Source organism: Tamandua tetradactyla, chromosome 18 (genome assembly GCF_023851605.1).
Source record: "Tamandua tetradactyla isolate mTamTet1 chromosome 18, mTamTet1.pri, whole genome shotgun sequence".
Taxonomy (NCBI): domain Eukaryota; kingdom Metazoa; phylum Chordata; class Mammalia; order Pilosa; family Myrmecophagidae; genus Tamandua; species Tamandua tetradactyla.
In genome coordinates this window covers 38,396,738-38,411,521 of record NC_135344.1, presented here as the reverse complement: position 1 = coordinate 38,411,521, position 14,784 = coordinate 38,396,738, and the positions used below count along the sequence as shown (strand labels likewise).

General features: G+C 42.3%; 1 protein-coding gene across 3 annotated transcripts in view; it reads left to right on the top strand.

The window, feature by feature from the left end:
* Window positions 1-14,784, top strand: part of SETBP1 (SET binding protein 1) — a 365,292-nt gene that overhangs the window by 245,616 nt on the left and 104,892 nt on the right. For all 3 annotated transcript variants that reach the window (XM_077135579.1, XM_077135580.1, XM_077135581.1), the window contains exon 4: window positions 9,970-13,429. In XM_077135579.1, coding sequence (XP_076991694.1) covers window positions 9,970-13,429 — 3,460 coding nt within the window. The remainder of the gene's footprint in view (window positions 1-9,969; window positions 13,430-14,784) is intronic.

Sequence of the window (14,784 nt, the reverse complement as noted above, 5' to 3'; positions counted from 1 at the left end):
CGGGGCAGCGTTAACTTTGATTTGCGAGCCAGGTTCTTGTCAAGCTTCCTTACCTCAGAAGGAGGTGGATTTGTGGCCGGTTTGGAAATGGGGTTCACCTTTCTACCTGTTGGCCTGGATCAGGGATCCTGGAGAGAATGGAGCCTGCAGCAGCCTCAAGCACCTGCCGTCTCATTCAGGCTCCATTGTCTCGGATCAGCTCAGTCAGCTGTCCCAGCACGGGGCTGGGAGGGGTAGAGTGAGGTGATGGCTGGTCACCTGGGTTCTCACTGCAAAGAGAAGGTCCACACCTCCTGCCCGGTGGCTTTGGGGTCTCTGTGTGTGTGTGTGTTGGTGGTGGGAAGTTCTTGGTGATTATTTTTTTGAATGAATTTTTTCTCGTTTTTAAAAACTGTATCATTGAGATAACATTTACATTGAAATATACAGATCTTAGGTAAACAGTTCAAGGAGTTTTGACAAATATGTACAGCCATGTAACTCACACCCTATCAAGATACATATTAGGTCCATTACCCCTAGAAATGTCTCTCATGCCCCTTTCCACTCTCCATCCCACACCTTCCCGCTCTGCCCTCTAGATAATCACTATTATGATAGATTTGTTTTCTCTGCTCTAGAACTTTATAGGAATGGAATCATAAGTGCTTTTTTGGACCTGGCTTCTTTCACTCAGCAAAATGTTACATGTGTGTGATTTCTCCATGTTGTGGAATGTATCCATAGCTTGTTTCTTTTTTTTTTTTTTTTTTTTGCTAAATTTGTCTATTCTCTTGTTGATGGACACCTGGGCTGTTGCCAGGTGCTTACAACTCTGAATAAAGCTGCTATGAAGTTTTCATAAACATCTTTTTGTGGATAGATGTTGTCATCTCAGTTGGGTAAATATATGGAAATGGAACTGCTAGGTCATAGGGTATGTTTAGCTTTAAAAGGTATTGCTAAAACATTTTCCCAAAAGGCTGTGCCATTTTACACTCCTTTTTGCAAGGTATGAGAGAGGTACAGTTGCTCCACATCTTGGCCAACATTTGTTGCTTTCAGTTTTTTTTAATTGCAGCCATTCTAGCGCATGTCCAGTCAGATCTTACTGTGGTTTCAATTGGTATTTCCCTGATGACAAATGATGTTTGAGAACACTGGCAAGTACTTATTGGTCATTCATAATTGCTTTCATTCATAGCAACATATTTTGGTGATAGCATTTTTTTCAGTTGGGTCAGTTAAATAAGTTAATCAATTCTTTATCCCTATTAATTTTTCTTTAGTCAGTTTGTTCTAGCAGTTACTCAAAGAAGAGTATTAAAATGTCATTGGTGGATTTCACTGTTTCTTCCTTTGGTTCTGTTAGTTTTTGTTTCATATACTTGAAACTCTGTTTTTAGGTACAAATACAAGTAGAACTGATGCCTCTTCTTGAAGAATTGACTCTTTTATCATTTTGAAATATCCCTATTTATCTCTGGCAGTACTCCTTACTTTGAAACATATTTTGCCTTATATTAACTTAGCCACTCCAGCATACTTCTGTTTGTCTGTATGGTCTATATTTTTCATCCTTTTAAAATATCTGTGTCTATATATTTGAACTCTTGTAAATAGTGCATAGCTGAGTCTTTTTTTATTCAGTTTGGCAATCTCTGCCATTTTTGTGAAGTATTTAGTGTAATTAGAGTTAATACAGTTATTGATATTGTTGGGGAAAAGTCTACCATGTTGCTGTGTGTTTTAAATTTGTCTCATCTTTGTTTTCCTACTTTTCTGCCCTCTTTTGGATTACTTGACATTTGTATATACCTCTTGGTTTTATTTATAGTTGTTCTCTAGGGATTACAATGCATACCCTTAAAGCATTACAATCTAAACTTTGAACTAATGTTTTGTTCCTTTACATATAAGAACTTTATGAGCATACACTTTTCTATCTGTCCCCCTTGTTCTTTGTTTTACATTTATGGTACATCTTCTACTTTATAAATCCTATTATACATACATTGTTATTATTTTTGCTTTAAGGAGTCAGTTGTCTTTTTAAAATCTTAAGAACAAGATTAAAGTATTTCATATATATCCACATATTTACCATTTCCAGTGCCCTTCATTCATTTATATAGATCTGAATTTACATCTAGTATCATTTCCCTTTAGTCCAAAGAGCTTCCCTTTCCTTGTCTTATAATTTAGGTCTGCCAGGTGTGAATTCCCTGTTTTTATTTATTAAAAAATATCTTTTTTTAACCTTCATTTTTGAAGGCTATTTTCACTGGCTATAGAAATGTTGGCTGTTTGTTTCACTTTTAGTACTTTAAATATGTTTTACTGTACTCTGGCTTTCATTTTTATTGTTGAGAAGTCAAACATTATTTTTTCATTGTCCCTTTATAAATAATGTGCTTTATTTATTTGGCTGCTTTAAAATTTTTCTCTTTATCTTTGCTTTTTATCAATTAGTTTATGACAGCCTAGGAGTAGGTTTTTTGTGTATTCTTTTAGATTTGTTGAGCTTCTTATGTATTTGGATTTTCATGCACTATTCTTTCTTTGCTCTCCTTCTGGGTATCTAATTATATGTAAGTTAGACCACTTGATATTATCTCATGGGTCACTGAAGCTGTGTGTGTGTGTGTGTGTGTGTGTGTGTGTGTGTGTGTCAATCTTTTTTTCCCCTCCATCTGTCAGTTTGGATAATTTGTACTCTTCCATCTTAACATTCACTGAACTTCTCTTCTGCAATATCCATCAAGCTGTTAAACCCATTCAGTAAATTTTTCATTTCAGATATTGTATTTTTCAAACATAGAATTTTCATTTGGTTCTTTTTATATAGTTTCTATCTCTATGCTGAAAGTCCCCATATGTTCACCATCTATGCCTGTCTTTTCCTTTACATTCATAATAGCCGTTTTAAAGTTTCTATTCTGTTTTTATTTGCCTGGCTATGGGCCACATATCCCTTCTTCTTTGCTTGTCTGATGTGTGTGTGTGTGTTTCCTGGATATTGTGCATGCTGTATTGTAGAAAGTCTGGATTTTGTTTTCCTTTTTGAGCTTTGTCCTGGTGAACAGTTAATTTATTAGCAGATCAGCTTTAGTTATTGAGGATTCATTTCAGACTTTGTTACAGAGGGACAAGGATAGCTTTAATTCTGGGGCCAAAGTAACCCTTCTCCTAAGGAGTGCACTTTCCGGGATCTCAACTGATTTCCTAGGATATTTATGAATGCACCCCCACTCAAGTGGATCAGCAATCCAACATTGCCCAGCACCATGTGACCTCAGGACTCTACATCCCACTTACAGCCCCTTAATAGCAGATCTCTGTTAGGCTCATGGAGCCTTGCCATGCCCATGCCCAAGTTAAAATTTAGCCAAAGACTTAAGGGGATCCCTATTATGATCTCTACAGTAATTTTTCTACATAGCTTCCTCCTCTCAGTTACCCTGCCCTCCAAGTTCCAGTCCCCTCAGGAACCACAATGTCTGATTTTTGTTTCTTCTGCCTAATGAGATCAGGTCTTTCTGTTTGGTCTGCACTCCCCTGTGACCTGGTTTAAAAAGAGCTCCCATGCAGAAAAATAGGGATACTGTGGAACTTCACGAATTTCCTTTCTCTCTCGTATTACAGCCTTGCGCTATCGTCCAACACCTGAAGACAGTTGATTCAGATATTTTATTCACTTTTGTATTTGTTTCCTGAGGGAGAGGATGGGGTTTAATTCTAATTTATATTACTCTATCATGGGTGTAACCAAAAGTCAGTGATGATTTCCAATTGTGTGGAAATAACATGTACTCAAAGAAGCATATGGTAGAGGTGTCTGTCTTCATATAAGTTATCACCTCCAATAAAAGGAGTGATTTAGTGTCATTTATGGTCCCCAAATAGCAAATAAGGAATGGTTACTATGGCAACAACATCCAGGTGACCTGCCAGGGCAATCCATGTGACAGGAAATGAAGACAGCTTCACTTTGTATATTTAATTGGAAACTTCTTGCCCATTTATGAATTGAGCAGCTTTTCTGTGTCCCATGGAATCAGAGGATCATAAAGCCATGGTTCAAACAGGTTATTTAATGACACTCTTCTATTCCTATCATTAGCAAATGCAGGAATGAAAAAGTGAGCTTAGTACAGTCCAATGGAAGCTTACATATGCATTCCTCCTATTCAGATGCCTCAGTGGCAATTTTCAAAGTTCTTATTTCTTTTTAAGTGACAGAGGTACCTCTCTTTCTCACATGAAATCCTTTGCAGAAGCTGGGTATGTAAATGGAATAAAACGTGGCTGCTTTATTGAATTGGGGCCAGAGGGTGTTTGGGGGAATAAAAAGGATAATCTGAAGCTTCTCAGATTCCCCATCCCTGCTTGTGGATCAGAGAACATTTCTGCAAAATCCTAGGACTCCAGAACACATTTGAAAACCATTGAGCAGGAACATTTCCTGATAACATCAGAGCTTCTCCAGTCTCTACCCCAGACCCCTGTTTTTTATATAATACTGCGATTCTCAACTCTTTCTGCTCACTGGGGTCACCTGAGAGCTTTGAAAAAAATGACTCCTTTTCAGGCCCCAGCTCCAAAAATGCTGATTTAATCAGTCTGGGTCAAGTCCCAGGCATGGTGTTCTTTACAGAGCTTCCTGGATGATTCTAATGTGCAGTCAGAATTGAGAACCTTTAATTTAATCATAATGTGGTTGCATTCCTTATCTTCCACACTCAGCTAGTTCTGAGGTTGGAGTGCTTGCTTCCAGCCTCACAGATAGAATTCCAGGATTCCCTTGAGCTCTGGGAATTGGCCTGGATGAGTTGGGAAGGAAATAGAAATCCCAGAGAGGGAGGACATGACCACCTGCATGCCTGGTCTTTTCCGACGAGGAAATACCTTTGTCCACCAGTATCCCTGGCTCTTTTGTCCGCCTCACCTTGCTCAATGTAGTTGGAACACCTAAATAGTGAACAGGAGTCTATTTGGGATCATGTTAGAGTTTCTTACTATGTAAATTAGAAAGAATTCAAAGAGCAAACCAGGAATGCTCAATGTTGCCAAATTGCATATCCTAACAGGCCGATGGCGGTTTACTCTGCAAATTTACCACCAAAACAGTACTGTGAATGTCATAGCAACCACAGAAGAGCCCCACCCCAGAGGGATTATGGTGTTAAAACATTTTATCAGTGGTTTAAAACTATAATGTACACAAGAATTAGGTAGGGAGCATTTTTAAATGTTCATTCCTTAGCCTCCCTCTAAGGGATTGTGAATTAGTGGGTCTGTACTGGGGCCCAGGAATCTGTATTAATAACTGACACCTTAGCTGATTCTGACATAGTGCTTGGAGAACACTAAGTGTCAAGTTAGGAGAGAAAACTCCTCTCATTCCTTCACAACCAGGGATATTTTCCTGCTCATAGAAACCAAAACATATTACAAACAGTAAATTTAAATTATTGGTGTCAGCAGAAACTAACACAGGCACAGAAGAGTAGTTTATCTCTCACAGAGTCATGCTTGATTTTTGATGAATTATATACCTTTTCTGAGCCCGATTTACCTTCTTCTCTCATTGCAACAAACCTTGCTTTCGGCAAACCTGAGATAAGGCCAGGTGATTCGTTTTTTTCCGGTTTTATGGAATTTCAAGTTTTTAAGTGATAATCTTATGCTTATTTTAAAAAAACAATAAAACAAGTATTTCTAAAAGGAAATGCTGAAGTATCCAAAATTTAAATTTATATAATATATGCAGTAGTTGTGGGGGAAAGGATGGTTATCTACTTTTCGAAAGAATTCTTCCCCTTGCAGAAAGACTTAATTCCATAAAGACGTCCTTCAAGAAACAAAGGTCTCCAGTGTTTTCAAAATGGTGTTTCACAGACCAACATTTGGCCTAGACTCCATGTGCATAGAGAGCACTTTTCTTATAAAACACCTTCAAAATGACCAGAGCCCCACAAAGTATCAACTGACAGGGCGAGGGGTGGGGGCAGCAAAGAAACAGGCTGAGCTAAGTTAGGGGTTAAACGTTTTCCTCAAATATACTGCCCAATGTAGATCACTGACTGCCCCTCACTTGCTAGCCCTTTTAGGAGAAAACCCTGCCGAGAACGGTCTAAAGGCCTTAAAAGGGTCAGGTCTCATTCCCAGAGGACTCATCATCTAAAGAGGAAGTAGACAGGTGCTTCACAGGCAAGTGAATCCCAGTTCTAGAACCCCGTCCCCGGGCCACTGGCTCAGGGCGGGGGGGCTGGAAGGACGAGGTTCTACCTCCCCTGCTCCCAGCTGGCCCCAGCATATGGCCTTTTCGCCATGCCCATCTCTGTCACTACGGAGTAAGTGCTCAGCTCTCAGCAAACGACACACCGGAATGGACAGCTTCACTTCTGCATATATGTGTCATGGCTGACAGAGGAAGAAATGGGATTTGGTGAAATGCGATAGGATTTAGCCACCAGCCAAGGAGGAGAGCCTTGTTCCCCCTGATCCTTAGGAAACGCTGCTGCTTCTCCATCCTCTGCCCCTTCTCTGCAGCCCTTCCGAGGGAAGGGTTTAAAGCACCATCCCCCACCCCACCCCCACCTCCCATTGCTCCTGATCCTTTGTTGTGCTTCCCTTTTGTCCACCCTGCCCTTTGATTGCCAAGCTCTCCCAGTGGGGCAAATTGCAGGAAAATGGTAGGAACTGTGGGAGCAGGCAGTGATCCAGGTGGAAGCACTGAGAACGGGGCGCTCACAGGCCTTCCTTTCAGCCCAGCCGCCCTGGGTATAAGTGAGTAGCAGGTTCTGCCTCTGAATTGCCCGAGTGAAATCCACGCTCCTGACAGGCACATGGCCTTTCCCGAAGGCAACATTAATTGGAAAGTGAAACAATTAACAGGAGATGGGGGAGAACTAATAGTAAAAAATGCATTAAGAGGAGTTACCTTACAAGCCCTTTTAGTCCTTAAGTATTTGGAAAGGGTTTATTTTGTTCTGCACCCTGATACATTTCAGTGCTCCAATTTCGGTATGAGCCATTACCAAACAAAAGGTTGGCAGCCTATTGTCTTCTGTGTGCAGCTATATATTTTGCCATGGTGTTAGGCACCCCGTTCATTCCTTTATTTATTTTTTCACTCGAGAAACTTAGAGAACTTTATGGGTACTTGATTCTGTGGTAGGGGCCGAGGATAAGAAGATAAATAAAACTTTATCTGACCCCAAAATACTTACAGTCTAGGACAGCAAGACAGAAAAATACACAAATAAATGCCACATAGCATCGTAGAGACTATGATGGATGTCTTAATGAGAGACAATGATGCCTGCAGAAGGATGACATAAGGAATTAGGCTGGTGGGGCTGACTATGCACACAAGATGTTGCAATATTAGGCCATTAGTCTCACTATTGATAAAATGAAATGCCTGTAGTAACATGTGTGGCCCTTCATTCATTCAATTATTACTTATTGAATGCCTACGGTGTGCCAGGAGCAGTGCTTGGTGCCTTTGCAACAGTGTGGGCAGGCCAGAAAGGCAGACAGACATTAATTCCATCAGTGTACACATCAGACTTAAAATTAAAACTATGATATGTGCAACAAAGATGAGATACATGGGTTTGTAAAAATTTTAAATAGGGTTATTTCTCTAAAGTAGGGGTCTCCCTGAGATTGAACTGAGACCAGAACATAGAGAAGTATTGGATTAGGGGCTCTGTTAGGTATCAAGACTAAGAGAAACTTGTGAGAATCCAGGGCCCAGATTCCAGTGCTAGTTTTCCCAGGAATCCCTTCTGGACTTCCATTCTTCCAGCTAAACAGGTGGGCAGGGGCCAGGGAAGAGGAACAGAGCCAAGAGGGCGGCTATAAGTCCTGTTTTACCCAGGTCCAAAATCATAACTTATACCTTTGTTCCATTGTAATTTTTGGTAAGTATCTACCTCTTACTCTGAAAAATGTCTTAGCATGATTAATGAATTGTATTGTGACCCTAAGGAGTGAAAATCTTCGTCTACAAGGCCTCTTCCAGAGCCAGCATCCTGTGAATATACATGTACTGCTAACTAAAGCCCAAAATGACAAATTAACAAAGCCCTTATTCACAAAAGATAAGTGGTATTTAATGTGTTATAACAATACAGGATATGAATAAGATTTCCATATTTTTGCTAAAAATGAAATAGCAACCCATGTCCACAGCAATAATACCTAGTAAACAAATTCAAGTGGCAGATTAATTCTCTGTATTTTATTGATGGTGGATGCCTCTACTATAAACTACAAGATGAAAATATTAAATGCATTTTCTTCAAGGCATTTATAGCCTTAGCTTGGGGAGACTATCTTATGATACTTAAAAAAAAAAAATAGCCCAATTTTGAAAGTATAAACAGGATTTTATAAAGAATCAGTGAGGTAGAAAATAACACCAGGAATTCCAGGGAAAAAGTGTGAAGAAAACCTAATTGCATTACAACACTGAATTCTACCCAAAACACTTCCTGACATCTGTGTTTTGACTTTTAACAGGGACTGTAAAAAATGTTTTCTAATAAAGTATAAATTCTATAGCATCTATAGCAAACAGAGGTAGAGAGATCTGGTAGAAAGATAATGTTAGATAGATAGGCAGACAGACATAAAAAGACAGACAGCTATTTCAGGTTCAATTACCTAAACTTACTAAGTTAATCATCACACACCTCTCAGTAGGGATATTTTCCGAAGCTTTCTTCAATTTACTAATACTTTCCTTCAAAAAATTTTAGGCTCATGCATCCTGGAAGTTTAATGCTCTTTGTGTAATACAGGACTTATAATAAGCTTTAAGAAATGCTTCTTTGGACTAGAAATATAATAAAATATTTCTGGGGCAATGTGAGCATATTTATATTAAAAATAGTTTTTAATATCCAAAGACTTGATGAGTTCACCTGTCCATTCCTGGTTTGGTTTTATAGACCCATCGTATTGTATCCCAAGCACCTGTCTTCCGTAACTGTAGAGCCAGTCCTAAGGAAGGCGCTGAATGCTGAAGACATTCACTTAGAGTCAATGTAGGGGAAGACTCACCTGTCAAGGTTCAGAGGAGGAATCTTGAATGAGAATGATTTTTCCTGACACATCTATCTGAGAGCTTCAGAATTCCTTTTGAGAATAGCCAAGGGTTTCCTGTTGAAAACAATCAATACCTAATAGGGGCTTAAAAGTCCCTTGGTGGGGTGCCAGCCCCAAACACAGAATCATCCTAGGATCAGCCCAGGATACTTCTCTCCTGTTTCTTTCCTTCTTCCTTTTCTTCTTCTTAGCCTTGACCTGTCCACTCTCCCCCATGCAGTCCCCATACATCCCACTGTAATTCCTCAACTTGTGCTTTGATTTGGTTTCCCTTGTTACAGTAATTCCTTGTGAGCTGGAGTACATGCTTGAGCATCGAGATGTTGAATGCTAGAATAGAATGCAAGCAGAAATGAACTGGAATAGGAGGAAGCAAGGAAAAGACATGCATTTGAGGAGAAGCTGAGACAGAAAAAGGAGGCATATCCTGAGTTAGGCAAATGAACACTGGGAGTCTGGAAGTTCAGGTTGTCTCCTGGGCTCTGACACCTTTGGCAGGATGTTTCATTATTTCAGCTTCAGCTTCCTCATTTGTAAAATGCAAGCACTGGAGCACCTCCTCTCTCTAAACAATTCTTATTCTGAGATTGCATTAAACCAAGGTAGATCAAGATTCCTGTTATTTAGGGGAAAGGCAATGATTAAAGCATCATTATTAATGTTCAAAACCAGCACAGTGTATTTTTTTTAACCACTGAGGTTGAGAAAATCTCCATAAATTGCTCTGAAATTAAAGGTTGCTGTTAACATAGTTTCTTGTTTCTACCTCCCTCAAAATTGGATCTTTTGACATTAAATTTCAAATAGCTCCAAAGTGCTCATCTTTGTCTCTCTCTCTTTTCCCTTCCCACCTCCACCCACCTTTAGGCTTATGAGCGGCCACAGAAACACTCAACTCTCCATTATGACCCAGGCCTCCCACAGGACTTCACCGGTGACACCTTAAAACCAAAGCACCAGCAAAAAAGCAGCAGCCAGAGCCATGTGGACTGGTCCACCAACTCTGACAGTGGACCTGCCACTCAGAATTGCTTCCTCAGTTCAGAGTCTGGCAGAGAAACTGCAAACACCAGCAAGATACCAGCTCTTGAACCTGTGACTTCCTTTACAAAGTCACAGGGTAAGAAAGGCAATGCAGGGAGCACGTGGAGTCAGCTGTCAAACGGTAGCAAAGATCTGCTTTTGGGAGGTGTGGTGCCATCCCCAAGCAACCACAACTCACCAGCCCCACCCAGCAGCTCTGCTGAGTGCAATGGGCCTCAGCCCCTGGGGGATCAAGATGGAGGAGGTACAAAGGAGCCCCCAGAACCACCTACTATAGGCAACAAGAAAAAGTCCAATAGAAAAGATGTGATAAATCAAACCATACCAAACCCAGACCTGGACTGGGTCAAGAATGCCCAGAAAGCATTTGACTACACAGAAGGGAAAAGGGAAGGCTACTCTGCAGATAACGCCCAAGAGGCATCACCAGCCAGGCAGAACGTGAGCTCTGTCAGTAATCCTGAAAATGACTCAAGTCATGTCCGGATTACTATCCCCATCAAGGCACCCTCTCTGGATCCAGCCAATCATAAGAGGAAAAAGAGACAGTCCATCAAAGCAGTGGTGGAAAAGATCATCCCAGAGAAAGCCCTGGCTTCTGGAATTCCAATGAGCAGTGAAGTAGTCAACAGACTCCTTTCCAACCCTGAGGGAAATAAGAAAGATCCCCGTGTCCCTAAGTTGGGTAAGATGATAGAGAATGAATCCCCCTCAGTTGGTCTTGAAACTGGTGGAAACATGGAGAAAGTTGTCCCAGCAGGTGTGTCTAAGCCACGGAAGCCACCCACAGTCATGGCACCACCAACTTGCACAGATCACTCTCCCTCAAGAAAGCTCCCAGAGATACAACATCCAAAATTTGCTGCAAAACGAAGGTGGACATGCAGCAAACCAAAACCTACCAGTATGCTTCGGGAGGCAGTCATGGCAACCTCTGATAAACTGATGGTGGAACCCCCATCTGCTTATCCCATCACCCCATCCAGCCCTCTCTACACCAACACAGACAGTCTTACTGTGATCACACCAGTCAAAAAGAAGCGAGGACGACCAAAGAAGCAGCCTTTGCTCACAGTTGAGACAATACATGAGGGTACTTCCACCAGCCCTGTCAGTCCAATCAGCCGGGAGTTTCCTGGCACCAAGAAAAGAAAGAGACGACGCAATTTAGCCAAGTTGGCCCAACTAGTGCCAGGAGAGGACAAACCCATGAGTGAGATGAAATTTCACAAAAAAGTTGGAAAGCTTGGCGTGTTGGATAAGAAGACCATCAAAACTATCAATAAAATGAAGACACTTAAGAGGAAAAATATCTTGAACCAGATCTTGTCCTGCTCCAGCAACATTGCTCTGAAGGCAAAAGCTCCCCCTGAGACCAGCCCTGGGGCAGCAGCAATTGAGAGCAAACTGGGAAAGCAGATTAATGTCAGCAAGAGGGGAACTATCTACATTGGCAAGAAGAGGGGTAGGAAGCCAAGAGCTGAGCTGCCACCCCCATCCGATGAACCCAAAACAGCCATCAAGCACCCAAGGCCTGTTTCTAGCCAGCCGGATGTTCCAGCCGTGCCTTCCAACTTTCAGTCACTTGTGGCATCTTCACCAGCAGCTATGCACCCACTTTCAACCCAGTTAGGTGGGTCAAATGGCAACCTGAGCCCTGCCAGCACTGAAACCAATTTTTCAGAATTGAAAACTATGCCAAATCTCCAGCCCATCAGTGCTCTTCCAACCAAAACCCAAAAGGGAATACATAGTGGAACCTGGAAGCTGTCTCCACCCAGGCTGATGGCCAACTCACCTTCACACCTTTGCGAGATTGGGTCCCTAAAGGAAATAACGCTGTCACCTGTGAGCGAGTCACACAGTGAGGAGACGATCCCAAGTGACAGTGGCATTGGGACAGACAACAACAGCACGTCTGACCAGGCAGAGAAGAGTTCAGAATCCCGACGGAGGTACTCTTTTGATTTCTGCTCTCTGGACAACCCAGAAGCCATTCCGTCTGACACCAGCACAAAGAACCGGCATGGCCACCGGCAGAAGCATCTCATTGTGGACAACTTTCTGACCCATGAAAGCCTCAAGAAGCCAAAGCACAAGAGGAAACGGAAAAGCCTGCAAAACCGTGATGATCTTCAATTTCTGGCAGACCTGGAAGAGCTCATCACCAAGTTCCAGGTGTTCAGAATCTCCCACCGGAGTTACACGTTTTATCATGAAAATCCATATCCCAGCATTTTTCGGATTAACTTTGATCACTATTACCCGGTGCCATATATCCAGTACGACCCGTTGCTCTATCTTCGTAGGACTTCAGACTTGAAGTCAAAGAAGAAGCGTGGTAGGCCTGCAAAAACCAATGACACCATGACAAAGGTGCCTTTCTTACAAGGGTTCAGCTACCCTATTCCCAGTGGAAGTTACTATGCACCCTATGGAATGCCTTACACATCAATGCCTATGATGAACCTTGGCTATTATGGTCAGTACCCAGCTCCTTTATATCTATCGCACACGCTCGGAGCAGCTTCCCCATTCATGAGGCCATCCGTGCCACCACCTCAGTTCCACACAAGCGCCCACATGAAGATGTCTGGTGCAGCGAAGCATAAAGCAAAGCATGGGGTACACCTACAAGGACCTGTTGGCATGGGCCTTGGTGACATTCAGCCTTCCCTGAATCCTCCCAAGGTGGGCAGTGCCAGTCTGTCCGGTGGTCGGCTCCACAAGAGGAAACACAAACACAAGCATAAGCACAAGGAGGACCGGATCCTGGGGACCCATGACAACCTGAGTGGTCTGTTCGCAGGCAAAGCCACGGGCTTCTCCAGCCACATCCTAAGTGAGCGGCTGAGTAGCGCAGACAAAGAGCTCCCACTGGTGAGTGAGAAGAACAAACATAAGGAGAAGCAGAAGCACCAGCACAGTGAAGCCGGTCACAAAGCCTCTAAGAGCAACTTTGAGGTGGACACCCTGTCTACGCTGTCACTCTCTGATGCCCAGCATTGGACGCAGACTAAGGATAAAGGTGACTTGGGCAGTGAGCCTGCAGACTCCTGCACAAAAAGGTACTCTGGTAGCAGTGGGGACATTGGCAGCACGAGATCAGAAAGTCTGGATGTGTTCAGTGATCTGAACCCTTCTAATGACAAGTGGGACAGTGATTTGAGTGGGAGTAAACGAAGGAGCTATGAAGGCTTTGGGACATACAGGGAAAAGGACATCCAAGCCTTCAAGATGAACCGCAAGGAGAGAAGTTCTTACGACTCCTCCCTCTCTCCAGGTAAGGCCTATTTTTCATGTTTTTCTTTAGATTTGGGACTGTCTTGTCACTTAATTGTTGGGTTTTGTAGTTCCAAAGCCAAGCATCTTTGGCGCATTATATTCACTAGTTTGCAATGAGGTAGGAATCAATGAAAATGCCTTCTTGTACATTTGCGTTTCCTGCAATTTAATTCATTGTTTACTTGATATTTACCATCTTTGCTATGTCCCAGAGCCATTGCCAAAGGAACCATGGAGGGGGTAGAGAGATAGCGCCAAATGCCTAGATTACAACCATACCCACTGCATTTATTCTTTTTATTAATGATGCTATATTTAGTTCCTCAGTAGCCCTGATGGTGCAGTTGGCTTGCTGGATAGCCTCTAAGAAAACTCACTAAGAATACTAAAAAGGACTCGAGAAAGCCACAGCCAGAAGGGAGTGAATATTTAGTTTATCTCATTTGCTGTTGCCAGAAGTCACAGACCCTAGGTGATGAATCCAGAGCAGGGTCATTGGAAGCTGATGACTAATCAAACCTGAATTCTGATGATGGAGTCCCAGTCCCAGCCCACAGTGTCCTCCCTTTGTCCATGGTTATTTCACAGGCTTTCTTGGGCAGGCTAACAAAGTGAAACCCTGACTCCATTCTGATACTCATCACTTCCCTGAGCTAAGGGGAGGGAACCTGCCTGGAAGCCATTGTGTGCCTGCTGCCTGCACAGCACCATCCCCCTGAGTCATACCATGTCCAATGGGAATAGGATTTTGTTTACCAGTCTCTAAACTGAAGTGTTGTCTGCTACTAGAAACACTTCACTCCTTGTTAGTTGTTGGCAGAGTTTCCTTGTTAACCTCCCAACTCAAACCCTTCCCTGCCATGGGAGCCTCACACTTCTGTAGAAGTATCCCTTTGTCACTGTCCACTCCCACATAGATGATAAGACTGTTGAAGAGGAGCAGGGCAGTTACTTATGAGGAAAGTAGTAGATACCCCATTACTAGGAGTTGGAGAAGCCAAAATAATTTCTCCCTACTCTTTCTGCTCCTCCCTGTCCAAAGCCTGGTTTTATAGGACTAATCATTCATGGTTTGGGTATAGTGTTTCACCTCTTCTGATAATGTATACCCCTTGTGTCCTCTCCCTCCCAAAGGAGTCCATAATTAGTCAAGGCAAGAATGGACTATTCAGAAGGGATTCTCTAGGCCAGTAGATTTTAGGAAAGAATGTGGATGATGAGTTAGAAGCCATTTCAGCATTGCATTGTCCAGATTGCCACTAGCTCATGAGTTGTTGTGGTTGGTAGCTATTCTCCTTGGTTAATGAAGATACCAGTTAGCAGCTATGTTTCCTGTATATGCTGAACATTATA